Source organism: Phyllosticta capitalensis (genome assembly GCF_038381095.1).
Source record: "Phyllosticta capitalensis strain CBS 128856 chromosome Unknown BKA78scaffold_6, whole genome shotgun sequence".
Taxonomy (NCBI): Eukaryota; Fungi; Ascomycota; class Dothideomycetes; order Botryosphaeriales; family Phyllostictaceae; genus Phyllosticta; species Phyllosticta capitalensis.
In genome coordinates, this window is record NW_027117444.1 from 1,496,621 (window position 1) to 1,523,789 (window position 27,169).

The 27,169-nt window shown below is 54.7% G+C and overlaps 9 protein-coding genes across 9 annotated transcripts; 4 read left to right on the forward strand and 5 right to left on the reverse strand.

Annotated features, from left to right (window-relative positions):
- Positions 1-614: 614 nt before the first annotated feature.
- On the reverse strand, positions 615-1,459 carry BKA78DRAFT_252005 (uncharacterized protein; the record flags this gene model as incomplete). Its single annotated transcript, XM_066884696.1, has 3 exons — positions 615-919; positions 958-1,063; positions 1,103-1,459. The coding sequence occupies 3 exons, from the start codon at positions 1,457-1,459 to the stop codon at positions 615-617; spliced, it is 768 nt and encodes a 255-aa protein (XP_066743509.1).
- Positions 1,460-3,815: 2,356 nt separating this feature from the next.
- On the forward strand, positions 3,816-4,295 carry BKA78DRAFT_316959 (uncharacterized protein; the record flags this gene model as incomplete). Its single annotated transcript, XM_066888672.1, has 1 exon — positions 3,816-4,295. A coding segment is annotated over exon 1 (368 nt), but the record flags the coding sequence as incomplete, so codon positions are not given.
- Positions 4,296-7,335: 3,040 nt separating this feature from the next.
- Positions 7,336-10,939, reverse strand: BKA78DRAFT_268572 (glycosyl transferase family group 2-domain-containing protein). Its single transcript, XM_066885493.1, has 4 exons — positions 10,563-10,939; positions 10,004-10,513; positions 9,406-9,703; positions 7,336-9,103 (listed from the first exon to the last, which is right to left on the reverse strand). The coding sequence occupies exons 1-4, from the start codon at positions 10,764-10,766 to the stop codon at positions 7,656-7,658; spliced, it is 2,460 nt and encodes an 819-aa protein (XP_066743511.1). The 5' UTR covers positions 10,767-10,939; the 3' UTR covers positions 7,336-7,655.
- A 3,959-nt stretch (positions 10,940-14,898) lies between these two features.
- On the reverse strand, positions 14,899-15,797 carry BKA78DRAFT_353717 (uncharacterized protein; the record flags this gene model as incomplete). The annotated part of the gene is made up of 2 exons (XM_066891602.1): positions 14,899-14,951; positions 15,038-15,797. 2 exons carry the CDS (start codon positions 15,795-15,797, stop codon positions 14,899-14,901), a joined length of 813 nt encoding a protein of 270 aa, XP_066743512.1.
- A 452-nt stretch (positions 15,798-16,249) lies between these two features.
- BKA78DRAFT_353718 (HotDog domain-containing protein) lies at positions 16,250-16,816 on the forward strand (the record flags this gene model as incomplete). Its single annotated transcript, XM_066891603.1, has 1 exon — positions 16,250-16,816. The coding sequence occupies one exon, from the start codon at positions 16,250-16,252 to the stop codon at positions 16,814-16,816; it is 567 nt and encodes a 188-aa protein (XP_066743513.1).
- Positions 16,817-18,785: 1,969 nt separating this feature from the next.
- BKA78DRAFT_371661 (uncharacterized protein) lies at positions 18,786-20,396 on the forward strand (the record flags this gene model as incomplete). The annotated part of the gene is made up of 1 exon (XM_066892713.1): positions 18,786-20,396. Exon 1 carries the CDS (start codon positions 19,257-19,259, stop codon positions 20,394-20,396), a length of 1,140 nt encoding a protein of 379 aa, XP_066743514.1. The 5' UTR covers positions 18,786-19,256.
- Positions 20,397-22,177: 1,781 nt separating this feature from the next.
- Positions 22,178-22,533, forward strand: BKA78DRAFT_316972 (uncharacterized protein). Its single transcript, XM_066888673.1, has one exon. The coding sequence runs from the start codon at positions 22,223-22,225 to the stop codon at positions 22,436-22,438; it is 216 nt and encodes a 71-aa protein (XP_066743515.1). The 5' UTR covers positions 22,178-22,222; the 3' UTR covers positions 22,439-22,533.
- On the reverse strand, positions 22,455-24,397 carry BKA78DRAFT_152334 (uncharacterized protein). The gene is made up of 3 exons (XM_066882966.1): positions 23,315-24,397; positions 23,219-23,251; positions 22,455-23,163 (listed from the first exon to the last, which is right to left on the reverse strand). The coding sequence occupies exons 1-3, from the start codon at positions 24,237-24,239 to the stop codon at positions 22,955-22,957; spliced, it is 1,167 nt and encodes a 388-aa protein (XP_066743516.1). The 5' UTR covers positions 24,240-24,397; the 3' UTR covers positions 22,455-22,954.
- Positions 24,398-24,556: 159 nt separating this feature from the next.
- BKA78DRAFT_252411 (SDA1-domain-containing protein) lies at positions 24,557-27,021 on the reverse strand (the record flags this gene model as incomplete). The annotated part of the gene is made up of 5 exons (XM_066884731.1): positions 24,557-25,978; positions 26,026-26,500; positions 26,553-26,840; positions 26,890-26,925; positions 26,975-27,021. The coding sequence occupies 5 exons, from the start codon at positions 27,019-27,021 to the stop codon at positions 24,557-24,559; spliced, it is 2,268 nt and encodes a 755-aa protein (XP_066743517.1).
- Between the last annotated feature and the right edge of the window lie 148 nt (positions 27,022-27,169).

The window sequence follows — 27,169 nt, forward strand, 5'->3', positions numbered from 1 at the left end:
CAAAGGCAGCAGCTCGACGCGACGAGCTTCGAGATGGTCCGTGTGTAGCTTCAGCTGGGGAAAGGCTGGGGTGGAATTGGCACGGTGCGTGGGCGTCGATGTCTGGTGTTGTCGCGTTGCAACTGAGGTTGACGCGCTTGTCGTACCGTGCAAGGATGCTCCACGTCGACTGGCGACTGGCGCCAAGGCCAGCTCCCAAATCGCTACCGCGCCCACCAAGAACACCATGGAATATAAGAAATTCGAATGTGCATGTCTATTGACATTGTGCCCCTCTCTTGGTCTGAGTGCTAAGGTGCATTTCAAAATCTCGACATGTGTAAACCATGACCAGTTCTTTGGAGCAGTATCTATTCCACCTGCATTGCTTCAATCATGCTCGTTTCTCTTGGGCATGCCAACATGGTGCTGACCTTAACCCCCTCATCTGCTTATATTTGAACTAATGGAGAGACCACAGAACAGTCATTGGATCATTGTAGACTCAGTGGTGCCAAGGTCACGAGCTATGAAGTCTGACTCTAAGCCATCCAACACCCGCAACGGAAAGTCGGACCAATTGCTGGATATGATGCTAGACCAATAAGCGCAAATATTCGGCGGCAGTCGTAGGTCTACCTTTGTACGCAAAGGTCGCTGCGTATGACCCATTTCTCGCCGGCCAGAACTTCCCGACCTTCGTGCAACATGCACTCGGCCCCGTGCCTGTGCAGGAGGGCAAGACCAACCTCCAAACCAACTGCCAGAGGTTCCGGCGGCGGATCTCTCTTGGAACGGCCCTTGGGAGGCTCTGGGTAGAAGACAGTCTCGCCACCGATACATCCCGTTGCTGGGGATGTCAAGTAGAGGAGTAAAGTCCACGTTGTCCGCGCTTGAATAGCTGGATCGCCAGGAATTACCACATTGTTAAAGTCGTCATCTGTTTTCCGTAAGATGGCTTCTCACTCCAATCTTCACCAATCTTCAACTTACAATGTTGGTCGAAAAATTGACCTCTGCCATATCGGTAAATCCGTATGTTGGGATTCAGCCCGACAACTTGGCCTCCCCAGAGATCTTTTCGCTCATCGGGCGACAGCGACATTCCATCTTCTGTCTCCACAGTACCCAGGACAAGATCTCTCAGGCACGTCTCCTCCCAAAGTCGCTTGGCGAAAACAGGGTCCTGGAGTTGAAAACGATCATTTACACGCACCGCTTCTCCCTTCTTGGGCTTGCCCGGTGTCGTGGTCAAGGGGAGCGATGCCAGAAAAGACACATACGTCTTACAAAGGGACGCAGGCCAAAAGTTCGGGATCGTCACAATCTGACCGGGTAGAACTTGTTGAAGACTCAAGTCAGACGAAGGGATCAACGGCCTGAATGGCGGCCAATTCGGAGGTTTCTGCTCGGTCGATGACGTCGGCGCAGCCTTTGACGCCGCCGGCGTAGAATCTTTCTTCTTCCCTTTTGGTGGCATGTACGTGTCCAGGGTCTTTTTGCAGGCGATGCAATTTTCAGCAGAGGTGGGCCGGTCGACCATCCAAGTCTGCCCGGTGGGGTGAGGGGAGGAGCGTCGTCTGTGCACGATGACCTGAGTCCCGTCTACGAGAGACTTGAAGCAATTCTGGCTCACGGTAGCAGTAGCGGCTCCCCTTGGCGGCAGAGTTTCTCCGCACCACTTGTTTGTTTGGTTCAGTCCAGAAAAACTTGTGATTTGGGGCGAGCGGAAACGGGGCGCCAGAGGAAAGTCAGGTCCGCCGGCCATAACCAGCGGCATGACTTCGGCAAAGCATTAGATTTCCAGGCCTGACCCAACCGCCGCCGCTCTGCGCGTCCAAGACTGGAGGCAGCACATCCCAAGCGCTTTACATTGCCCTGACCGCCTCACCCGCGCATCCAAAGCGCATGTCCGTAGTCCCAAATCGCGGGCAGCACTCCCCACCGGCTGCTGCGCCCCCAGAATCGCTCGAATCGTATGCGCGACCCACGGATACCGCGACCCAAGATGCCCATGCTGAAGCCGCCGTCATGACGGAAAATGCGACAAACACGCCCGAGCGCCCGCCCGACCAGACCATGGACCCTATGGAAGGAGTTGTCAAGGAGGGGGAAGGCTCTGACTCTTGCCCGCCCGCCCGGCAAGAGCAGGAGCAGAGCGCGCCCTCGCCCAAACTTGTCGAGGACGCGCCGGTCGATACGGATAAACTGCCCGCCCAAGAAAGCGCACATGTGCAAGCCCAGGCAACTGCTGGTGAAGAGAAGGAGCAAGCGCCGGATGCGCCTGCAGATGTACACACACAAACTCAAGACTTGCAGGAAATCCAAACAACTCCTGCACCCGACGTGCCAAACCCAGAACCACAACCTGAACCTGAACCTTCCAACGAGCCCGCCGGCGAACCTCCCCCCAACATATCTGTCCCCAACAACCCTGTCGAGAACCTCCAAAACGACGACATCTCCGCTGCCCAGAACAACGATTCCCTCGAGGTTGCCAATACAGCGCATGTCACCGCCCCGTCACAACCAGCGACTTTGGGTAGTGTGGTAGATACCACACGCGCACTGCTCAACGGGATGAACGGCAACCCCGACTTCAACTGGGGCAGTATGGATGTCCAGCCCTCTAGTGCTCTAGGGGTGCATCCAGACGTCCTTGGCTACGGTCAGATGGGTTCTCCGGCAACAGCACTCGCCAACTTGGACGAAGAACGGCAATGCGCTTTCGCCAAGCTCGAATTTCCCGATGGAGACTTTTACGTGACGACATACGCAGTCGAGCTGGGACGAGATGCCCGTGCCTTCAAGCAAGAAATGAGAAGGCGAAATCAGCAGGAGAGCGACGACATGGGAGAGCGTCCTCAGACACCTATGCGGCCCTCCGCTCCCAGTGTCGCCAGCATCTGCCGCAGCAATCTGAGCGAGTGTGGAGGAATCATGGGCGGAGACGACTATCACGTTGACGTTGCACCTCGGAAACGAAAAAAGAAAAAGGAAAACAAGTCGAACAGCTCCTCTTCCCAAAGACCCTCTCGCATCGGCTCCATCGCCACCCCCCACGACGTGTTTGAGCCGATCAACTACAACGACCTTGCAATGGTGTCCAACCAGCAGGACAGCGGCTCGCTGCTCCCCGACCCTCACGAAGTACCCCTCGTTCCCATTCACCCTCCCATGTCTGACGACGGACCCATCGGTCACAAGGGAATTTCCCGAAAGCACCTCAAGATTTACTACAGCTTCGACAAGGGCTGTTTCGAAATGAAGGTGCTCGGCCGCAACGGCGCTTTCCTTAACAATGATCACTTTGTGCCATCCGACGATGCAGTATCACTCGACGATGGTGACGTCATACAGATTGGCGCTGTTCGCATCACATTCAGGCTTCCCAACGATCCTGCCGACGAAGATGTGCAGTCTGAGACGGACAGCATCAGTGGTGGCATAAGTCTGAACTTTGAGGATGGCCGCGGCCAGAGTATCGTGCCCGAGGACGAGAGTGAAGACGACTATGGCTTCAACAACCACTACGAATACAACCCTGCCTATGGATGGGCTTCGGAAGAGGAGTTTTCTGGTGATGATGACGATCTTGAGGATGACTACCAAGAGCAACAGCCGCGCCAACCCAAGGTGAAGTTGAAGCTGAAACTCAAAGCCCCATCAAAGGACAAGAGGCCCGAATCCAAGGCAAGGCCGAGATCTGAGGCTGGCATCAAGAAGAAAAAGAAGAAAGACAAGCTCAAGGCCAAGCGGGAGGCCAAAATCTCTGGCAAGTCGGCGCCGAAGCCGCAAGCCAAGGAGAAATCTGAAGAGCTTGCACGGGAGCGGGAGCTCGAGAAGCAAGAGAAGGAACGGGAGAGAGAGGAAAAGAAGAAGGAGAAGAAGGAGAAGAAGGAGAAAGAGAAGGTCGCCTCCAAGACTGCTTCTAAAACAGCCTCAAAGATGCCGTCCAAGGCTCCATCCAAGGCCCCAGCCAAGACGGTCGAGAAGCCACCCAAAGAGAGGAAGGAGGATGAGGCCAAGTCTCAAGTCACCATTGTTCCGCCTGAGGATATTCCCAAGCCTAGCACAGAGGTCCCTCCACCGGACGCGAAGCCCGAAGGCGAGGTCGAAGAAGAGGCCAAGCCAGCAGAAAAGAAACCTGATGCGCAGCCCAACAAGGACAGCAGTGGCAGGCGTGTTCTGACTGCCGAAGAAGCGGAGCGGCTGGGTCTGGAGCCTGGCACTGTCATTGAAAGGAAAAAGGGTCCCGGTCGTCCTCCCAAGGATGGTATTATGTCCAAGCGTGAAAAGGCTGAGATCCTCAGACGCAAAAAGGAGGCAGAAAAGGCGCGCAAACTTGGCCTCGATCCTGGCGACTTGTCAAAGGTTGATCTCTCGAGACCTCGCAAGGAAAGCAGGGAAGGTGACGGCAAGTCGGCAGAGAAGAAGATCAAAAGTGAGGGACCCGAGGGCGAGGGTGCTACTGTTGAAGGTGGTGACCAGAACGCGGAGAAGAAGTCTGTCAAGATTTCAAGGCCTTTGCGTTCGCCTTCGCCAGAGATGAAGGAGTCTGACTACACGGAGGAGCAGCTGCAACGTCCAGCAGCCAACTACGTTGTGCTCATCCATGAAGCCATTTCGAACTCCAAAGAAGGCAAGCTCAACCTTCAGCAGATCTATGCTGCCATCGAACGCAAGTACCCGTACTACAAGTTCAAGACCAGCACGACTGGCTGGCAGAGTAGCGTTCGTCACAACCTAGGCCAACACGAGGCTTTCCGGAAGGCCGAGAAGGAAGGCAAGGGTTGGATGTGGGCCATCAACCCCGGCGTCTCTATCGAAAAAGAAAGACGCAAGCGAGTGACCCCGCCTCCTCAAACTCAACCAAGGCCTTACTATCCTGGCGCTCATCCATCCCCCTATGGTTATCCACAGGGTGGCATGCCTCCTTACGGTCACCCATCCGTTCCTTACCCTCCAAGGCCTCCGGGAGCACCCGGACAGCCTCAAGCTGGTGCCCAGCAAAGGACCTACCAATCACCGTACGGCGGACAACCCTTGGGACAGGCAGCGCAGCCGAGACCTGCACACCAGTCTCCGTATGGAGCTCCAGGAGCCAGACCACCCTACCCAAGCCCCTATGGCTCGGCGTACGGTCAACCTCCTGCCGCCTCTCAAAGTGCGTATCCGCCTGCGTCCAGCAGCTCGACTCATCCAACTGCTGCTGGTGCTTACTCGACCGCGGGACCTTCTCCATCGCCATATGCCCCAACGTCAGGCCCACCTTCGTACCAGTCCGGTGCAGCTCCCACGGCCTACGCGCCCCGTCCTCCTTATGGTCAACCTCCGCAAGCTGGCCAGACGCCCTATTCCCAACATGCTCAGCAACCGGCACAGGCGAAACCGCCAATGGGAGTGTCCAACCAGTCCAACCAGCACGGCATGGAGCCTTTGCCACCTCGCAAGCCGGACCTGTACTCTGACAGCGCTCCCTACGCGGTTCTCCTCAACTCCTTCCGCGACCACTACCTCCGCCACGCCCACAACAAGTTAAGCCGTACTCTTACAAAGAACGAGATTGCTGAGTTGACGGATCGCGGTCTTGAGCGAGCATTGCACCCAGAGCGCTACCAAAACCAGAAGCCAGTGGAGCAAATGGACCAGAAGGAGAAGGACGACCTCAAGGATGAGAAGGACATTGAGAATGCAGTCAAAGAGATGATGAAGAAGTTCAAGTACGGATATGTGCTGGACCAGGCAGAGAGCAAAATTGGCAAACCGCCCCAGGCCTCAGTTCCAGGACCAGCGCCCGTGGCTCACGCTCCAAATCAAGCGCAGCCCCATACCGGTCCATTGCCTCAGAGTTCCACGTCCCCAGCGACAGCTGCTTCTGCGCCTGGTCAGAACCCACCACAGGCCAATCCACCCGCTCCAAGTCCTGCTCCTGCATCAGCATCCAATCCTGCCCAGGCTGCAGCAGCCAGTACAAAATTGATGCACGCATCTCCAGGCCAGGGGCCAAGCCAAAGCCCGCTCCCTCACCAAGCGCATCAAGTTCAACCTCAGCCTGGCACGGCACACCACTCAGTTCCGACTGCCCCCATGAATACTCATGCTCAACCTGCGCACCCCAGTGGAACGATGTCCACGGCGAATGCTGTGCCAAAGTCGGCAAGTCCTCCGCAGAGTGGCTCAGCGCCTGTGGCACCCATGCAGATGTCAGGATCTGCTCCACGAGCACCCGTGCCATCCGCACATGCTCCTCAGGCAATGGACACCAGACCCTCTGTGCCGCAACCTCAAGCTTTACCTCCCCGCAACAACGGCACTAGCACGCCGGTGCCACCTCCAGTTGAAGCTCTCACGCCGCTTGGTGGCAGCCCCAAAAACGGAACTCCGGTGACCTCGGCTGCGCCTAGCCCTCGTCCAGCACCGTCTGCAATCCGAACTGCTTTCTCGGGCAAGTCTCCCTCGCCAGCGCCAGCGCCATCAACAATGGCGGGCATCAAAAGGAGCGCGCCGGATGCGGGAAGCGGAAACGGCGACCGGCCAGGAGAAAAGCAAGAGGGTGAGAGCGAGGCGAAGAAGGCCAAGACGGAGGAGAAAGTGTGATTGAGTGTCGTCTGACCGCTCGAGAGATTGTCGATATCCCTTGGCAAGTCAAGCTATTCCGGTGCTTTGTTGAACGGTAAGCCAAGGGTACCGAACGAGTTGATGTGTAACGAGGACTTTTCTGCACCAAATATCTGGGTCAACGGCGGCGGTGGAACAGTGTTTTGTTACGTCCACCATCAGGCGTTAGGGTCATGTTTCAAGATTTGGGCCTTTTTTTCTTCTTCGAGTCATTCGCAAGTCTCGCATCATTAGATTTCTCTTTTTCCACTTTGCGCCATGGCATCGGCGCATTGAAAAAGTTCCAAGGCTTTCTTTGTTTTTCATCCTTTTCCCTTTGGCATGCTACAGTATGGTACATGGACTGAGCGGCATTTTACTTTGTATACATGGTGGGATTTTGCAGCTCACGGCTATGAGCTTTGTTGTTTTTCGGGGTAGGATGGATACTTCTTTACCATGGACGCGTGCATGTTGCTAAGTCGAGGTATCTGGGTAGTCTGGATGGGTTGCTTGGTGGAAGTTATGGCTTGCTAGCTGGGACCAGAGGGGTCCTCTTTGCTGGACGGCACACGATGCGTATGGCTTATGTACGTATACTACCTATCGGGGACAATGATACCTTGAAATTTTAACCTGGTGCATTTGCGTGTGATGGAACCCCGCAAGTCTCATGTGGTCGAGTCATTGAGGACATTGAATCTTGTTTAAGGAAAGACTTGAGAAATTTCTATTCTCTAAGTATATATATAATCTAGAGGCAAAAGATTACGCTCCATCGTGGGACCACGTACATGTGTCCACCACGAATGGTCGCTTTTCCGACCAGGAAAGGGGGAAGAAAACCTCCCACGAAAATGAAAAACAAAGGAGAAAGTCCGTCCCAAGATCGTCAATCAACTAGTAAAGGAGAGAGAAATCAAACCACCAGCTTGCGTCCAGGGTCGAGACCGACCGACCGACCCTCCCTTTTTGTACAACGCCTCTGCAAGACTTTGGGTATGCCACGAATGAATGCACCAATAACACCAAGAACAAAGAACAACATTGATGGAAGCGTCAACACGGCGGCGCATTTACCACGTGAAGAGCATCAAGTTGGGGTTCAGGGCAATGGGGAGCAGCAAGTGGCAGAGGACGACGTTGAGGAGGGGGTAGAAGGCGGCAAACTGGCGAATCTGCCACAGCGGGGGGAAGACGAAGGCGGCGCAGATGATGAGGGCGAGCAGCGTGATGCAGATGACGAAGGTCCACTTGAAGCGCTTGAGCACGCGCGGGATCTCCTCGAAGAAGGTGATGTTCTCGGCCTCCTTGGCCGTCGCGCCCCACGACATGTCGATGGAGAAGAGATGGCACAGCAGGGCTTGCGACACGTGCATCGACAGCCCGCCCAGGAAGCAGCTCATCAGCGGCAGCCACTTGAAGCACTCGATCATGGCAGGAACCAACGCCTTTTCGCCCGTGCGGTAGCGCAGCACGCCGAGGGCGATGTTGCCGAGCGCGCTGAAGACGACGATAATGGCGAAGTAGATGCGGAACGACTGCACGTAGAAGTGGTCGTAGTAGCCGTTGAACCAGCCGATGATGAAGTAGTTTGCGAGAGTCAGGATCCACGCCGAGCCGATGGCGTAGTACGTGCCGATGTACGCCATGATGGTGATCTTGGACGGCAGCGGCATGTTGGAGCAGATGAAGTTGCGGAAGAGCTTGGTAAACGGACCGCGCGTCGGCCACTGGTACAGCGGGTGGAAGATGAGCTCCGAGCACCCATATGCGTACTTTTCCCAGCGGGCCAGCTCGTCGTAGACGGTGAGCGAGACACCTTCCTCGTAGCCACCGCCCATGTAGGCGCCCAGACGAACGATGTAGCTTGCGGTTTGCAGACGGAGAGCCATGTCGAAGTCCTCGGAGACGGTTTCCTCGGACCAGTACTTCTCGCGTCCGTCGAGCTCGCAGTCGTAGGCAATGTTCTGAACCGCAGACCAGCGGAGCCAAGCATTGTGACCGACGAAGGGGGCAACGTCACCGCAGGCGACGGCGTAACGAATCTGAGTATAGACAAGGTTGGTGAAGTAGGTGATACCGCGCTCGAAGAAGCTGTCCGTGACGTTCATGACACCGGAAGAGTACTGGATGATGCCGACCTGGGGCGCCTGCTCCATCTCGCTGACAGCGTCGAGGAAGCAGTCCTTGGGAACACGAGTGTCGGAGTCAATCAGGAGAATGTAGTCACCCATACGGATGTTGCCGTCGGCCCAGGTGCGTCCCTCGTCCTCTTCGCAAACCTCGGTCAAAGCGCTGCGGTAGGCATTGGCCTCGTCCTCGACAGTCCAAGAATCCGTGCGAGCAGTAGCATTGAGCTTCTCTTCGACGCGGTTGCTGACCCAAAGAGCGTAGTTCATGTTGGATGCCTTCTTGAATTTGCCTCGGCGGAGGAACATCTCTTCACCTTCGGCTGGCTTCGAATTGTGTTTTGGACGCGCAACCCAGCCAATATTATGTTCGTCGTAGTAGTCCTGGCGCGCTGAAAGCGGGAATCAGTTCAGAAGTCCAAAAATTAAGAGAAAAAAATAAAAAAAGGGAAAAACGGGGTTGGTCAAAGTTTGGGTTAGGGCACAGTGGAGAACAGAGGGAACACCAAATCCAGCACGCATCTGCTTGACTGCTCCTCGTAGCTACTGCTACAGGAGCTTTGGATGTCCAAGTGACTGTGAATGGAGGCACCTGAATGCTCCCTGTAGTGACTTGAGTGGACTTGGTGTTTTTTTCTTTTTTTTGCCCCCCACTTTCCGTGTGTATGTCTCATAGCAGAAATGGCAAACATACCTCTTGCTTCTTCTTCAGAAATGAGCTGCATGCCGTCATCGTTCATGAAGATGTTGGCCGTGCCGCCTTGCATCTCATAGGTCGAGATGGCGGCCTTGATGGACCGGACGGTCGGCGCGATGACTGAGTGCAAACCCTCCTTGTAGACGGGGCACTGGATCGTAACGTGAGGAAGAGCACCACGGTCGCGGTTGAGACGACGGGGTGCAACGCCGGAAAAGTACTTCGTGTTCTTGTGGACTTGGCTGACAGGACCAAACAGCTGGGCGAGATCGCCGACGAAGGACTGGAAGAAGAACTGCGACAACGTTAGCCCGTGTCCAAAAACATGAAAATTTAATGGACAAGGAAAGAAATGACGACTGCAAGCGGGTATGTCTGAAGACTCCCTGTAGCAACGCAAGTCGAAGTCCAGATGCCCAAGTATTCCAGCCCTGAGGCGCTTGAATGCTCCCTGTGCACCTCTTCTGCAACTTGAATGCATCCGCGTTCCGTGTTCCCCAACCTCAGGCACCAAAAACTAGGAGCAGACATCTGCTCCCTTGCCAACAGTTTTGGGGAGTGGGGTAAAGAAGTAGTGGGAGTGGTCGGTACTTACGACAGACAACCAGATAATCGGGAAGATGACAATTACGAATGCAAAACGCATGTAGTTCTTGTCAATCTTGGTTTGGATGGCAATCTGGCGGAAACAGCCTCCGACGGCGTAGGTGACGAGGAAGACGGTGCAACCAGTCAAAGCGGACTGCAAGAGCATAGTCTTGCGGGGCTTCTCCTCGCCGGACTCGGCTTCCTCAATCTCCTTGACCTCGGCGGAGGCTTCCTTCTTCTCATCCTCATCCTCTTCGTCGGTGTCCTTCCAGATCATCTCCATCAGGGCCTTCTCGATGTTGCTCACACGTTCAAGGAGCTTCTTTGGCAGATCCTCCCAAACGACCAGGATGCCGCGGTCGGCAATGAAGGCCGCGAATTGATGCTTCTGGCAGCGAGGCAAGAAAGACATATCAGGCAGGACCTGGACGCGGAGGCCCTTTTCGATCTCAATGAAGGGGTGGCTGTTGTTGTGGAGCAAAATCTTGATGACACGCGTGTTGACAGTCATAGCCGCCTGTTGATTTGTCAGATGAATGAAGACAATGTGCGCATTTCAAACATACCCTGACGTTGAGCTCCTGAACAGCACTCAGGAAGCCGTTTTCCTCGTCCGCCAGGTCGGAAGGACAGCAGGCGTACTCGCCCCTCGACTTCTTGAGAACAACACCCTCCTCGGGCTCTCCTGTGCACCACAGCTTCTCCTCTTGTTGAGAGTGAAGCCAGTTGACCATGACATCGCACTTGATGTCATTCATCTCACTTCCCATCGAATGCCGAATTGAGCCGGGACGGGAGCCATAGGGAGTTGTGGCAGTCGAAAAAGTTGGGCTCTGTGGGACGGAGCCGGCATTCGAAGTCGGAGCAGTCACTTCTTGTGCCTTCTCGTCAGTCACCTCCTCTTGCTTCTTCTCATCAGTCACCTCGGGCTGTTGAGTCTCCTCCTTCGCCGACTTGTTGAAAATGTTCTTGAGACCCATGGCGACGGGAATCGAAAACTCGAAAATCGGAAATCTCTACTAGTGATGGCGATTTGGTGGTTGATCGGACTTGTGAAAAACAAACACGACTCGCAATCTACTCAATACCAACAAGTGAGGGTTGTGGTCGAGTAGGGTTAGGTATGAATGAAAGACTTAGCCAAAGGCTCAGAGCCGATGACAGATTGGTAGACCTCAAAGAGAGAGTAGGAGCGTGGGGAGTCGAAAGGAGAGGACCAGGGAAAGACGGTCATCGCCATTATGTACCCATGTGCTTTCATTTTGCGTGCACCGAAGGCGGCTATGGCAAGCCGACTTGCCGTTGGCTTGATGGCAACGCCGAAGGCCGCGCCTCACAAGCCAAAAGACCTAGCTCGTGCTGGCAGCACCTCGACGGGCTATTTCTGAAGACTTGACTCGAATGAGTAATTGTGGCGTCTTTGATCCTCGTTCGGGCGCCCAACTCTTTGCCATCCGTCGCAGTTCTGGACCTGGTGAGAGCATTCGCACACCGACAGTCTCTTCTGGGAGAATTGAAGGCCCAAGATCGCTGCTGAGCAAGCTTTTCGACGTACATAACGTTCGGTAAGGTCGATCGAAGGCCCAGATTCTCGTGCAATATCTTTGATCTTCGACTTAAGCACGTGGTGGCCATGCATTCAGGGAGTCAAGGAGACATTGTCAGGGCAAGAACAGGGTAAGAACACAATGTTCTCACATGCTTAAGCTCGAATCTCGGGCTCTCGTGTGGATAGTCACTGTCGCTAAATGAGTGGGAGAGTCTTGAAGGCATCAAACAAGATTGCTCGTCTGCGACTTCGCTTCACCACCACATTCTCAACCCATGAGCAAGATGTGATCGATTGAGTAAAGTCCACAAAGAATCAATCATCCAAGAATCTGGCATGATGAGTTGAGAATGCTGTCTTAGCAACTTCTGGACTCGACCGCGCGCGATGATTGAAATCAGCTAGGCTTGGATCAATCCAAGGACAAGCTGGAAGATCAGCATCAGCGGTATGGAGAGTGGCTTGACTGAAGCGAAAGCGCGCAATAGTCCGCTGACGGAGGCGCGGAGAGACCGAGGATGAAGATGTGAAGTTGGAGGTTGGTTTGGGCGGCCAGGCGAGGGGCTTTTCGGTTGGCTGCGGGCCGCCATCGCTAGTCGAGCTCAGGTCAACCGCCAACCATGACTCTCGTCCTTTTCCACGACATCTCATCCATCCTGATGCGTCGGATAAGAGCACCTCCATCTCCAATATCACTAATGTCAGCCACCGCATGCGGTTGACCCTCCAATCAAGACGGCCAAGCGTTCCATACTCTCCCTCGGCGACCCGGTCCTCTCTTAGGCCTTGACACACCACTGACGGATGGCTGCATGTACGAGAAACAGCTCGCAGATTGCTGAAAGATTTTGACGGCCTGCTTCCGGAAATTGCTCCGCTTCATCGACTTTCGGGTCATCGATCTCGTTCGTCAGTCCCCGCGGTTTCCAGCTCCTGAACCGCGACTTTCCTTTCTCGACTTGAGGGCAACCCGGCTTCTTGGGCCCCAGGCTTGGTTTGTTGGTTGTTGGAACCCTTCAAGCTAACGACGCCCTCCCGTCCCTGTTCCAGAAGTCTTGCCGAATCCTTTCCGCTAGTCGCCTGTCTTGATCCCTGCGTTCCGCAGTCTACAAATTTCTGGCCCGCCTGGAGTTGTTCCGCTCTGTTGGAGTTTCCTTCATAATGCAACTCACAATGCGGCAAGTCCGCAATGAGAGTCCTCTGTGGAGCTGGAATTCCGCAGCGTTCGAACAGAAAATCAAGTCCCCTTCATCGCCTCGGAGAAACAAGCTTGGTACTAACCTCAGCCTCTGCTCAGCCTCCACTTGATAGGCACTCTGGGATGAACCGGCCCGGAGCGCAAGTCCAGCAGGATAGGCGCGGAGCCTACGGTGTGGCTGGAGAGTGTGTGGCCAGCCCGAGCCTCCTTTCATGCGCCGCTTCTTGGAATCTGGACCATTACTAACTACCTCACGTCAAAATCCAATTGACTTCTCTACGTGCAGAGACATCTTACGCCCAAGTGGCCAAATAAACCTCCGTCCAGATCATCAATACGCCCATTCCACGCTCGAATTTTCTCTCAATCAAGCTGAGCAGCCAGCCTCAAAAGTGCCAATGCGGCGCCGATTCCTTCCAAGATGTGCATTGTAGACAAACCGACCTGAGCGACTTCAGCTGTTGGCTTGGGCGACGGGATGATGCAGACGCACGGTTGGCTGTGTAGGGGTCGTTCGTGGCCAGCTCACGGAAGGCTGCAGCTCAGCACCATCAACCTGGAGACGAAATTGGGAAAAAGGAACTCCAACATGCTATACTAATGAGAGATCTTGGGGGTGAAAGAAATGATCTACGGAGAAGTGGCCGAGTGAGTCACAGAGGCTGAGTCGGTACCGATGGGCAAAGAATAGCGTCACTCAACTGCAGTCTCCCGGAAAAAACACTTGAACTATCCCAAGGTGAACAATATCCCCAGCTCTTCCGAGGCTCAGCCTGGTCAGAGCGATATCGCTCCGGCATCAGTGGCAATGCAACAGTGTTTCTACAGTGGATGCATCATCGCCCAACTGACCTTGTTGCGCCACTACACCACACACACCCCGACGTCATCTCCGCCGCACATCGTCATTCTTGCGCCCAGTCACTACGGGCAAAAGATGGAAAGAACGGACGCCATCCATGAAGACCAAAATTTTAGCCAAACGCACGCCAGAGAAGCCATCCCAACCCATCTCCGCGCATCTCAGCCCAGCCCACGCCAGCCCAGCAAATTCAACGGGTCTCACCTTCCGGCAAATCGCGGGCGTCATTACTTGCTGCAATGTTCGTTCTTGTCGTCATGCTGAGGGACGACTCAACTGCCTGTCTCTGGCCAGACCAGGCCAAACCTAGGGGCAAGAGCTGCGGAGTTGATTCAGCCGACATCATGATATGGCTGGCGTGGGCATGCTCATACATCGAAGCCGGGGAGCATCGTGGGATACATACATGTACAGTAAGGCGGAGCTGTTTTGACTATTACTCCATGGATGGAGGAAGTCCTGGTAGCGCTTTGTGTGCATCTGAATACTCCCCATGCCCCCAGCTCTCCAGATTGCGGATGCCTCACTTCGCCAGAGGGGAAGATCACTGAGCTTCAAATAATCCGCGATTGAGGTGAAGAGGGCTTGAATTCTCCGGTTCCCAGCACAGTAGGTGAGCAAAGAAATTCAACCTAGGCTTAGCTTTACGTCGTCGCACCTTCAGACGCAAGCGCTTGAATGCTCCTAAGAGCAAATTTCTCTCTATGTCGAAGGTATGAAGCGCTTGAGGACTCCACGTCTCTACGTGTTTTGACTTGGCGGCAGAGATTCTCGGATTGGCAATTTCTTTCGTCACACACTGTGCCAGTGCAGTTGTGCCGCGGCATTTGCTTTGTGGTTCATTCGCCATCATCAAGTGGAGTGGAAGCTCCACATTTCAGGTAGTTGCACAAATTGCTGATGGGAGAAAGCGAGATTGTTTTCTTCGATATCATCCCACGCTGTCTCTTCCGCAGAGAACGAAGGCAACCAGCAGAGATGGTTTTTGGGTGCGCCGAATCTAAGAGAAAGCTCGAGAACGCAGCCTCGTTTGGTTTTGATGATAAGATGATAGTAAAAGCAGGCTTGAAAGATTTTTTCACGGCGCACCATCCAGAAACTTTGGGTATTTTCCAAAAAGACCGCCAGCCAAGGAAAGGAAGCAATGTCTCGCCTTGCCCCAAAGACTCCCAAACTCCACCGTGAGGACCCCGTCCATTTAAGTCATGTCCAATGAAACGTCGGAAAAGATCGAGAACATATCCCAGGTTTTCATGCTGCTCAGCCAGCGACGCATGGGGAGAATCCATAACCCTATATCGCATGCCGATATTTAGGATCTCGATAAAACATGCTGCCCGAGGAAGCTGGTCGATGTGTCAGCGAAGCTCCACTCACATCAACGCGATAGGATCAACCGGTGCGAGCTCCAAGGCCACATTTACGACTTTACTAAGTTTCATAAACGAGGTCCTGGCCTCCCCGGTGCCCGTCTTGTTGATGTTGAGCTCCTCCCCCACTTCCTGCGCCAACGCATGTATGTGGTCGCGCGGCACCCTATGCACGCAGACCAGCCTCACGTCGGCGCCCTTGGGTACCCGATCCTCCAAGTGTGTGCAAATCTCTCGCAGGGCCGGGTCCTCAAGCCAGCGGCGGAATGATTCGGTAAGGTCGTGGGCTCGGGGCGACCAAAAGCTGCTTCGAAAGAAGATCCACAGCGACTTAAGCCGAGGGAAATCGTGCTGCAGGCTGCGATATGGCAGGGCGCTGCCGAGATACGAGGACCAGAGGCGCACGTCGCGGTCTCGTATGCGCAAGCAGACGTTGGTGACGCAGCGAGAGTAGCCGGGGGAGGATAGGTGGACGAACATGTTGGCGTCGGAAGGATGGACAAAGAGAAGGCGGTTGCTGGCGTAAAGGATAGGAGCAGCTTCGGCATAGATGGTACGGCTGGTGGTAAGAAGAGCAGTTGCTGATCCTGGTGAGGGCAGCGTCGATGTGATGGGTGGCCACCATATGGTCGTATTTGAGCGCAGGGCATATTCGTATATCTTCTCGCGCAGCTCCAAGGGGAGGCGATGGAGAGTGCTGGGTAGCGGTTGTTCCGAATCGGTTTGCTCGATATCACTCATAGCGGTGTCTTCGTCTGACGAGGTCATGGCCGAAGGCGACCGGGACGATGTCCTTGAGTCTGATGAATGTGAGGCCGGCATGAGGAAAGATTTGAGATGGAGATAGGGAGCGGCTGTGGACGACGAGATCCACATAAATACAACAGCGAGCGATGAGTGGTGGTGGAGTGGGTTTGTTGCTGACAAGCCAGAGAGAGGCAAACGCGCCAAGGTTGCTGACCGCAGCTTCCGCGAAGATTGGACCGAGTAGAGATGGGCTTTCGGTTGCCCTCGAAACCAAGGTGTAAGGTAGCTTCAACAATAGGTAGTTACATTGGGCACATGGAAGGTTGGTGAAGATGTTGAAATAGATCAGCGGGGCTCCCGCTAGCCGACGGAGGGCGCATGTCCATGTCCATGTCGAGTCCCACGGCACGCATCTCAACGGTCCCTCGGCCTCGGGAAGAGCTCCCCCGCCATCCAACCATCACCTCACTTTTACAATACATCATGTCGACATCTGCTCATTGACAACACGGCCCCATTCCACCGCAATGGCCTCGCCCGACCTCACTCTCTTCCTCCAAGTCCCCTGGTCTGCTAAGCTGCTCGCCGATTCTGACTTTGTCCTGAGTCCGACCGATTCGCGAAACCCTAAAGCAACCACCGAGGATTCGTTCATTGCCGAGACGCTCCAGTCTCAGCGTACTGTACGAGCATGGATCACTCAACTTCGCCTACCCGAGGACCTTCAATCCTACCCAATCCGCGAGGCTCGCTCGTTTCTGCAGCTCGGCGATGGCGTCTGCGGTTTCGCGCGCGTTGCCCACGGCGGCATGATTTCGACCCTTCTCGATGAAATAACGGGCATCTTGTTGACGGCCAATGCAATTGAAATGGACAAGAGGGCGGGTCGAACCAGAGGCCTAAACTCCGTGACGGCATACCTGAACGTCTCATACAAGAAACCCCTGCCAGCGCCTGGTCTAGCCCTGGCAATCGCAAAAATCCACAAGGTAGATGGGAGGAAGCTCTACATCTCGAGCTCTTTAGAAGACGGCCTTGGCGCAGTGTTTGCTACGGGAGATGTCATGTTTGTCGAGATGAAGGAAAAGTTATGAGGACCATGTTTTCCTTCGGCCTCCCAAAAATGTTTTGCCAAGCGGGCGCAACAGGATGAAATACCCTGCTCGACTGTGGCTGGCAGCTATACCCCGAGAGACGTCCTCGGAAATTGTAGAACCATGTGGTATTCGCATGCGTTTGTTACCAAGCCAAGACAGTCAAAGATGCGGACGCTGATTATAGATCAATCTGTCAGATCTTACTCGACATTCCTTCCATTTTCATACGCTCTTCTCACGTTGCCTGCCTGGCAAACGAGAGGGAAAGAAGCATTGGCTACACGAGCAAGATGATTTTTCTTATCCGTGGCACAACTGCAACTCAGGGCTGAGTGCATTCTCATAAAGAATGTGGCAACAACAAGCCCTCAGTGGGTCAGTAAAGGAATTTCAGGCCCAAGATTTGATTTCACAATCGCGCAGCCGACGGGTATTCAAATCCCCAAGTCAAGACCGGAGTGTATGGGAGCATTCAAATGCCATGCCGTGGAGTTCAACTTCTGAGCTCGTAGAAGGACTGTGCCTGGGAGCATCCAGACACCCGTGCCCTGCCTTGGAGACCTACCGTGCGCCAATATTCGAAGGCCAGTTGTTGACTGATGCCTGGAATCATTTCTTCGGCCGCACGGTCATTTGGCCAACACCACCGGGGCAGCATCAGACAATGATACAATGTGACGCCTGCACTTCTCCGTCCATTGCCGAGGGAATATGACATGTATCACCGCTCCCTGAGGATGGCAACAATGCTGCAATCAAAGAGTCATACCCACCACGACCCCTTCATGGAACCAGGCTTGGTATCCGCGTCGACGTATCTGGAAGTAAGATTTCTCATTCCGTGAGAGACGGCGTCCAGAGGTGCCATGAGATGAGGCTCCGTCTCATGAAAGCGCGTCCAATTGAAGTTCAAAATCGCCACATAGAGATGTTGCAGTATCACTCAAGAACGCCGGATCGAAGAGGACAACCACAGGGGCTGTGATACGTGTCAGACGATATGATACAGTTTGAGGCAATCCGAGGGGCCAAATTTGCCGGATAGCATCGCTGAGAGGCATCCGAGCTGAGCCCTGCTAACCAGATCGCCTGAGAGGTCTAGACGAGCAAGCCTGGACGGAGCCTATGCATAAGATCCCACCCCAGAGACTACCGAAAGAGCCTCATGCAGGTTTTGCAGGGTACGTATCCGTCTGATTGGTTCTAGGACTCGGTAGTTTTCCCAGGTGATCAAAACTGGACACCCCAAATGCCGAAGACCACGCGGGCCATGCGAGGTCTCTTGGCAATCGACTTTGGCGAGCTTTGAGGGACGGCCAGAGTCTTTCATTGGATCGGATTTGCCGCAAGCATACGGGAGCTCGAGCGCTCCGCTGGACCAAGAGAGCGACCAAGAGAGCGACCAAGAGAGCGACCAAGGAGCCATGCAAAATTTCCAAACCGAAAGACGTGCGTCTGTGGAGCATTCAAGCTCTCCGGGAACATGGGAGCAGAGTTCAACAAGTCATCATGTAGAGTCACAGGGAGCGGTCGTAGCTCTGGACAAACAGTTCCACCTTGGCCGGAGAATACGGACGGAGAGACACTGGAGATTGCATAAGCCGACACCCAACAACAAAGGCCACAGCGGAATGGGTGTTGTGAGCGGATCCCGATCAGGCAGACACCCGGACATGAACTGGTGGCCATGAGGTTGAGTGGAAAGTGGAAGGGTAGTTGGGCTTCGCTAAGGGAGACCCGAAAAGGAAAGCAGTCCAGGGGCGGCAATCATGGGATTTATAACTGAGTCCTGTCTGGTCCTGTGAATCAGTCAGACTCCAATGGTGTGTGGGATGGTGGTGCTGAGGATTCGGCGGCTAGTTGCGGAGGACGTTGATGGGCCAGTGGGACAATTGCTCGTGCTGACCGCAACGTCGCCGTGGCTTGTCAGTGCGACCATCAAGACGCATTTGTTCATTGTCGGCGGAGGCGAGGCGTGGAGAATTCTGCGCCACAGTGCTCGACGTCTGTGTCTCTGGCCAAGGGTAGCCATGCCTTGACAGGTCAAGGTGCCGCGCCGCCCCGGCACTCGGGCGGCCCACACCCTGCTTGCCCATGGTGTCTACCTGACCTGACCCCTCCGTCTCCCACTCCACCAACTCTACCAACTACCAACGCTTCGCTGCCCTGTCCGTGGCATGCAGCCTGACGGCAACCCCGTCCTTGCAAATTTGCTGCCACCATCCGGCGTACCTTTTCTTGTCTTGTAAAAGCCTTACGCGTCGGCATTGCTTCTGCCCTGCCACCTCCCGCGCGTTTTCCGCACATAACATGTCTCATGAAAGCCACTGTCCGCAACCATCTCCTTAGCCGTTCCTCCATTCAGCTATCAATCCCCTTCTCCTTTTCAGCTTCGTCAATATCCGTTTAAGGGGGTGCCTAGCATGTTTCCACATCAATGCCATTCCCGCCTCCAACACCAAGGTCGCCAGCGGAGGAGGAGGATGTGAAGCATACCCAACAACAGAGCGCTCTTCTCAACCTCCCCTCCGAGGTCCGTCTCCTCATCTATTCTCATCTCCTTCCTCGAAACAAGGACATCTCCTTTCATCCTATCACTCGCAAGTCCAGCAAAGGAACACCGGTCCCCGGCTACATTTGGGAGCCCGGGGTACGGGGCGTCGGCGGACTATGGCTGTCTATCCTGCTTGTCTGCCGCCTGACGCATGATGAGGCGGCAGATATCCTTTACGGCTCCAACCGTTTCCACTTTACCATGACCAGCCGGGAGCGCCTGTGGAACTCGATTCACCCAGAGTCCCTCAACAAACCGTTCGCACGGGGTCTCCCTATCAACACGTTGCGTGTTTTCCCTTCGTCAGCCCTGCTTCGCATGCGCAGCGTTTCGATTCGCGTTGAAGAAGACATCAGCCGTCCGGACTCGTACCGACGTGTACAAACATGGCTCGCTGATGCCGTTAGCCGCTTTATCGGAGAAGCAGAAGAAGCACCGCCTGGATGCCCACCACTGGCGCAACAGCAGCATCGCTTGCAAGATCTGATGGTGACGCTTATCTCTGGCGAATTTGCCTATCGCCACTTCGCCCCCTTTGCGGACGTATACTGGGAGTTCAACCCAGCAGCATCGAGCCCGGCTGCCTGCTCCCACCAGTTCGTGCTCGAGCCGTTGGCTCAGCTGCGCGGCATCAAGAGCGTCGAGATCCACGGTCATGTCTTGCCTGCATTCGCCCAACGCCTGTCCGACATCATGATGATCACCGATTCAACGCGCGAGTCGAGTATGATGACGCACGAATACGACGAACACCAGATTGGCGACCGAGAGCCAACTCCTCTCCACTACGACGTGAAGCGCCTCAAGAAACGGCGGTGCGGCTCTGGGGAAGTGACGCCACCGGTCCGGACGACGAGGAAGTTCTACGAACCCGTGTTCGACTGGGGCGCTAATGCTGTTCACGACCCTGATGCCATGGACATAGATGGGGAGGAAGAGATGGAAGATCCAGGAGACAAATTCATGCAGATTGGATCCTCTCACACCAACCTCGCTCCGCGGAAAGATTCGAGAATGGCATAGCGCCCCCAGTGCCATCATAGTGGGCGACGAAAGAATGCAAGCATGGGGAGCATTGAAGCTCAGTTACCGCGTCGTCTTTCATGCGCTTGCGCCAGAAACCGATACTCCTCCCCACAGGCTTTCCCGCATGTCTTGATTCGCAAACCTCATACTCTTCTCGGTCTCAGACCTTCCACGCCCCTGACTCTGTCCCGGACTATACCTGCGCTTTCCGGACATCAGCACATTCAGTGTAGCTGAGAAGATTTTCCGTAGTCGTCTTCACTTTTTTCGCTTACACCGTCTCGGCGCTCTCTGGGTTGGCGTTTGCTGAGGGCTGACTCGCGGATTGGGCGGCTTGTATCTATCTACTTGATGTGCGTTGGGTGGGGGTAGTCTTTTCGGGATCGCGGTGACAGCAGGCTGATGTAGAAAAAGTTCAACATTAAAGGCCATGAGTACTCTAGTCTTTGTACTTGCACATTGAAATTTGAGCAATCGAAAAGTCCAACGCAACAGAGAACCTAGCAACTCTGCGCTCCCCATGGACATAGCACAAGAAGGGGTAAAAAAGGTCTCGGAGATGCCGCACCCGCCATGTGTCTGTCTCAAGCCAGACTTCCCAAGTCTCGGCCCAAGAGGGCCCACCAACCTGGTGCCCGGAGAGCTTAATAGGCACTGCTATAGCTTGGACGTCGGGATTATTGTGAGCGTAAGGCCGCCTGGCTTTTGACTAGCCATGGTGCGATGGGTAGACGGAGACAGGGAAGCGTGCGAGAAAAACAGTTGTTGAAGACTGGAAGAATTAAGAGACGAAATGCTTGATATCCAGCAAAGCATCGTGGATAGGACTAAACCGACGCCGTTTGAAGAATAGAAAGACCCCAGTCACTGATTGATCGAGGAGCTTGAATGCTCCCTGTCTGCGCCCTCCACACATGGACACTCAAAATTCCATGCTGCTGTTGCTTGTGTCGGTGAGTAACGAAAAAAATTGCTAGTTCAAGAATCTCCGTCACGGATTCAGAACACGTAGAGACGTGGAGTGCTTCAGCGCTTGATGCTTTAAACATAGAGAATCTTCTCTCTAAATAGGTTGTCACAAGGAGTCTTCAAGCGCTTGATGTTTGGAACATAGAGAAAAATTTCTCTATTAATAGGTAGTCACAAGGAGCCTTCAAGCGCTTTACTACTCAAACATTCATTCACCAAATCTAAATCGACTTATCTTACAAGCACCCACGCCTAACGAGCTTCAGACGGGCTAGGCAGGCACCCGCACGCCAACCAGCGGTGGTGCGTTCTAGACACACCACTTTACAGCTCCCAGGTACTCCGCTCCGCGGACCACTACCCGACAGCCAACCAAACAACCAACCAACTTACCATCCCGCCTTTGAACAAAAGTAACTGCATGCTCCGACAGGCTCTGACAGGCCATGATGTAAGAGCTGAGACATGACAGGGCGGGGCAAGGCAAGGTGAAGCGGGGGCAAGGCCTGCCATATGCATCTTGGGGATCCGGTGGATGGGGGAGAAGCAGTGAGTGGCAACGTCCTGGCGTGTCACAGCAGCGCAGCAGCAGCAGTAGCAGCATATCAGCCAGGCCGGGGAAGCCTTGGCGGAGTGAGTTGATGGTAGGTCATAGGCAGGTAAGAGTGCTCTGCAGGCCCTTCAGCTGTCGATGATTTCTCCCCTCCGAACAGCTTTCTCAGTGATACCACTCGATCCCCGCTACGGTCGTAGCAACAGAAGTCAATCCCACGCCGTACGCGCAAACTCGCGCAAGGACTTTCGTCTTCAAGTCAACCCAGCATGGGTCGAGACGAGGTGCATCTCTGCTATGTATGTACGGTGCATGCTCCCTGGGAGTTGTCATAGCGCCGGCACGCGCAATGTACAGCGGGCGGGCGGGCAGCGGGCATATAGTCGCAGATGTCCGCGTTGGGGAAGAGGATGACGCGGCCAGTGGATACGCAGGCGGCGTGGGGGAGCGCGCAGACGCGGACCAGACTAACCTGTTGGCGGTCGGGTGCGCAAGTGCTTTTTCTTGGCAAGACTGACTGAGTGGGAGACAAACATATGGTGGAGGAAAGGCGCGTGTGTGGTGTGGTATCTTGATTGGTGTTTGTGTCTGAATCAGACCTACTACCTGTCCAGTCTGATTAAATGCGGAGCCGATCCGAACTCTGGCCCAAATCCAACCTCCTCTTTTCTACCCAGCGAGCCTGATTCGCTGTTGAAACTCCCAAGTTTATATTAAAAAGTAAATCGTAAAGGGCTGAAGAAAAAGTGCGAGCGCAGAGTAGCAGCCAGGGCAGCAGCGCATGGCAACTCCAGCCGACCCTCACCCTACGACATCCTGTATGGCAGCGGGATCACATACCGGTTTGTCCACACTCCGCTCCGGCAGTGTCAGACAGATCGCTTCTTCAAAGGAGCCGGACATTTCATGCGCGCGCGAACGGCTGAGCGGTCATGCAAACAGCCTGGCTGTTTCATATCCGCCTACTCGGTGCAGAGAAGACGCTTGGTCAAACGAGGAAAAGTCTGATGAGGCGTTGCCAGACGCGCATGCGTTACTGTCCCTTCTCCGCACTGTTGTAGTATTCTTCGTCTTCGGCTTGCAGCGCTTCTTCAAGCTCTTTGCCGAAAAGGAGATTGAAAACGACGACAAAGTATACGTCGTTTGTTTCTCTGTTCTTGAAGACCCACCGCAAAGTATGCGTCTTGTCATCAATATATCGAAGCACGCCGAGCGAAAATCCAGGTAATCGGAGCGCGAATTCTACGACCACGAAATCAGCCAGGCTCATGGTCCAGTCCAAGCATCGTCGACTTACTGTTGAAATCCAGATAGGGATTGAAAAAGTCTCCTGTGAGAATTGAATCAGCAAGGCGCAGCGACAGGGTGATTCACATGGGGTAGCGTCACGTACCCTGATACGCCCTCCCCTCTTCAAACACAAACGCCTCTCTATGTTCCCGGTCTAGAAACCACTTGCGCCTCTTGTCTGCATCCGCCGGCAGGCCCAACCCCTTCCGAACTTGTTCGCCATCGCCATCGCCACCCTCGGCCAGGGCAGGCGCCTCGCGGATGTCGGGCACGTCGCCGCGCTGCCCGACCTTGTCACCCACGCGCAGCGTAAACCAGCAACTCAGAGCGGGACCGTACAGCCAAGGCTCGTCGGCATAGGCATCGCACTCGATTCCCGGGTCGATGAATCGCTTGACAATGTTGAAGGCGTAGTTGAAGCCCGGCGGCAGGCGATCGCGCACTGGCCGGTCAAAGTCGGGCCCCCAAACGCAGTCGGCGCTAGGCAGGTCGCGCTTGGGCACGAAACTGAAGGAGATGCTGTATCGGTCTCGGGAATGCGCTGGGTCGTCAAAGTACGGTGTCGATGCGGGTGAGGTCAGCGGCAGGCCGGTGAAGTCTCGGATGCGCGTCTTGACCTTGACGCGCACGAATTCATTTTCGAAGCTGAGGCTGTCGTCACCATTGACATTGACCAAACGGTGCGTCGAGCGGTCGTAGGAGGGTCCGGCTGTAACGCGCAGCTTGTACTTGGAGGTGAGGGCGTCTGGGTCGTCTTCGGTAACGTCCCTGCGTCGCTGGCGGGGAACAGAGCGGGGGTGGGGCTGTTCCGCCGTCTCTGGCTCTGGCTTCGATGGCGAAGAAGTCGGCTCAGACCCCTGATATAGGGAGCTTGGAGGTGTGTCGTATTCTTCGCTGCTCGAAGCGTCGCTGCTAGTGTCCTTGGGCGTTTCTGCTTCCGAAACGGAGTGTTTGTGCTTCGACTTTTTGATCTTTGCAGCGGCCTTGGCCTTGGAGCGCGAGAGCGCGTCTTTCACTTTGGAGGCCATGGTGGAGTGCAAAGTGATGTTCAGGAACAGCCGCAGCGATATATTAAATGCTCCATGGGCGGGCGATGATGACGGGCGATTCCATTGGCAGGATCGTGGTTCACATGTCGACGTATCTCAAGGAAGCATCGACCATGACTGCGTCATGGCCAGGTTGTCGCCCAAGCCACCTGCGCTCGCCCAACGAGATATCCCGGGACTGGGGAGCCGACCATAGACCACCCATCGTCGCCCATCTCACTCTTCAGCGGAAGCCCAGCCACACCGGAAAACCAATCGAGGGTATCACTACTATCGAGACTTTCTACCACTTTAGCTTAATGCCCTTTGTTGCCCCGTTTGCCGCCACGCTTTTGCCTGTCGATATGTCCTTGCAACACTCTCCTCGTGTCCGTCAAACTGCGCTTCCCCTTGAACTTGGCCTTGCCTAGCGTCATCAAAAAGTTCTTTTGGCGCGCCTTCTCCTTATTGGTTGTGCTCTTGCCCTCGGCCATCTTCTTCTCCTTGCGCTTGGCCGTCGTCGACTGGTGTTTGTCCTCGCGGTCTGCCTTGGCCATGGCAATCTTTTCCTCCTTGGTCTTGCGTGCGGCTAGCCTCGCCGGTAGCTCGATCTCTTCCGCTGTCAAAGGATCCTCTGCATGACGCGCGGCTACAGCGGCGTTTTGACGACGATGACCCGGTAGTTGGGCCGTGACTTGAGCTTGCATGCGAAGCTCCTGCAGCTTCTGCAAGTCGGCCGGTGTCAGAATGCGCGTTGTTGCGAGTTTTAGCGCTGCATCCTCTCTCTCCTTAGCCTCCTTTGCAGCCTTTTCGGCGGCTTCTCTCTCGTCGACTTCCTCTTTCGCCTTTTCGGCCTCGGGCTCCTTCTTAGCCTTTTTGGCGGGTGGTTTTTCGTCTTCACTGTCGCTGATGACAATGTCATCTCCGTCATGTTCGACATCAATCCAACCGCCCGAGTCGTCGCTGTCTTCTGACTCGACGTCCCAGTTCTTCCAGTCTTCATCTTCAGCTTGGTCTTCGTCGTCGGCACCATCTGGGTCCAATCCGGCTTCAATCCTCTTCTTCCGCCTCTCTTCCTCTTTCCATTGCTCGAGAAGTTCCAAGCCTTCGATTCCTCCAGCGGCCGTCTCACCGTATCGCTGCTCCTTTCTCTCTCCTGACCGCAGGCCCATGGCTGCTTCCTTGCCTCTGTCCCTCTTCTTCAGCATTTCTGCGCCCACCTCCCTGTAAAGACTGAGCAGGCCCTTGGCTGCCATCATCACACCCTTGTCCTTGCTCTTGCGGTACAGGACCAAGTCTTGCAGAAGCGTTTCGTTCATAGCTAGGGGCTGACGGACGCAAATTTCGCGAATTGCATTGAGACCCGCAGCCGCTACTTCCGAGGCCGCCGCTTCGGAAACGAACTCGTTTGCGATCTTGAGCATCAGGGGCTCAAGGGCATCAGGAGGGACCAGGGCGTGTGTAGCTTGAGCGAGCGCGGCCAGAAATGACGTAACGGAGGGTTGCTTCGGGGTCAAAAACTTGAGGAAGTACGAGTAAAGACTTATGATGGTAAGTTGGTGGAGACCGACTAAGCGGGTGACGAGGTTGAGAACGAGCAGCTTCTGCTCGAGATTAAGTTTGGACTTTTGGTTTTGGAGGTGCCTAGAGAAAAGCGCTTCCGCAAACCCTTGCGGGTCGTGCAACAGATGCAGTGCAGAGAAGTTGAGCGGGTGTGGCGCATTCTTCTTGCGTTCTTTCTGCAGGCCGTTAGTCCATGCTCGATACGTGATGAGATGCTCCTTACCCTCTTGACACTGGCTGCAGCCTTTTTCAGCTCTCCGGCCTTCTTTTTCGTCTTCTTGTTGATTCCAATCTGGTGCTTGAGCTTGGCAACGTCAATGCCGTCGTCGTCATCGCTGTCCTCATCTGCGGCCTCTTCTCTCTCCTTGTCACCACCCAAGAAAAACCGAACGCCACCAATGATGACCTTCTCATTCTCTGACAGGGAAGCTTCTTTCATAATCTCCACAGCCCTCGCATCTGTCCAAATTTGCCTCTTCCACAGCTCGCGCGTGAGCTTCACAGCCCACAGGCCCTTGGCAGATGTTCGGTCCGACGTCAGAAGATTGAAAAGTACAGTCTGCATCGTGCGGTTCAGGCGGTGGTTGGTGGTCTTGGCATTGGAGGAGCGAATGTCGGACAGGATCTTTTGGAAGATGAGGGCTCGGAAGGACTTGCTAGGAGTAGCGACAAGGACTGGAAAGAGGGCGTTGATCAGGCTAAGGGCTATTAGATACTGCGTAGCAAATTTGGACTTTCCAGGCTGCTCACCGCGCCGAGTCTATCACGTCCTTGTTGCGCAACAACACCAAGGCGCCCACCAGCTTGTCGCGCAGTTCATGCTCCAATGTCGCATGGTGATTTGTGATCAGATCGATTAGTTGACCCGGCAACTCGCTCGTCAGCTTGGGGTAGCAGTCGGACACATGAGAGACAAAGTCTATTTGGTCGCGCAGTTTTACGAGGGCGTTGTCGTCATGGGAGGACGGATCATGCATGAAAACTTCGTAGAGAACCTGGTACTGGCGGAATTGGGCCTGGAAGTCATCTTCGTACGAGCTGCTCCCTATTAGCTAAGGCATGGCGAGCCGCACAACACAGTATGTACCTCGGATCGCGTCGAATCTTGTGTTGAAGGTTGGCACTGCGACTCATTAGTTGTGGGAGTCGATTTCGCGAATCTGGAGACATACAGATCTGCCTCGACCTTTTCGAGGGCGCCGACCTTTCGCTTGCCCATTTTTGTCGCAAATTTGAGCTTGGTCGGGTCTGGTCGAAGTGTGTCGCGACGTGAGTTGCGGGATTCAAAAATGTTGGAGGCGACAACTTAGCGCAAAAGTTCTGCCCTTACTCACCGCCTGATCTGCAGCAAGGATATGGGACATGGC

Bases quoted from the DNA above. Each gene is read 5' to 3' on its own strand.
- BKA78DRAFT_268572 (XM_066885493.1), bottom strand. From the start codon at position 10,766: ATGGGAAGTGAGATGAATGACATCAAGTGCGATGTCATGGTCAACTGG. The intron at 10,514-10,562 runs GTATGTTTGAAA...ACAAATCAACAG, and splicing joins TTCAGGAGCTCAACGTCAGG to GCGGCTATGACTGTCAACAC. The intron at 9,704-10,003 runs GTAAGTACCGAC...ACGTTGTCGCAG, and splicing joins CGATTATCTGGTTGTCTGTC to TTCTTCTTCCAGTCCTTCGT.
- BKA78DRAFT_152334 (XM_066882966.1), bottom strand. From the start codon at position 24,239: ATGGCCTCCAAAGTGAAAGACGCGCTCTCGCGCTCCAAGGCCAAGGCC. The intron at 23,252-23,314 runs GTACGTGACGCT...CAATTCTCACAG, and splicing joins AGAGGGGAGGGCGTATCAGG to GAGACTTTTTCAATCCCTAT. The intron at 23,164-23,218 runs GTAAGTCGACGA...TCGTGGTCGTAG, and splicing joins TCCCTATCTGGATTTCAACA to AATTCGCGCTCCGATTACCT.
- BKA78DRAFT_316972 (XM_066888673.1), top strand. From the start codon at position 22,223: ATGTACGGTGCATGCTCCCTGGGAGTTGTCATAGCGCCGGCACGCGCA.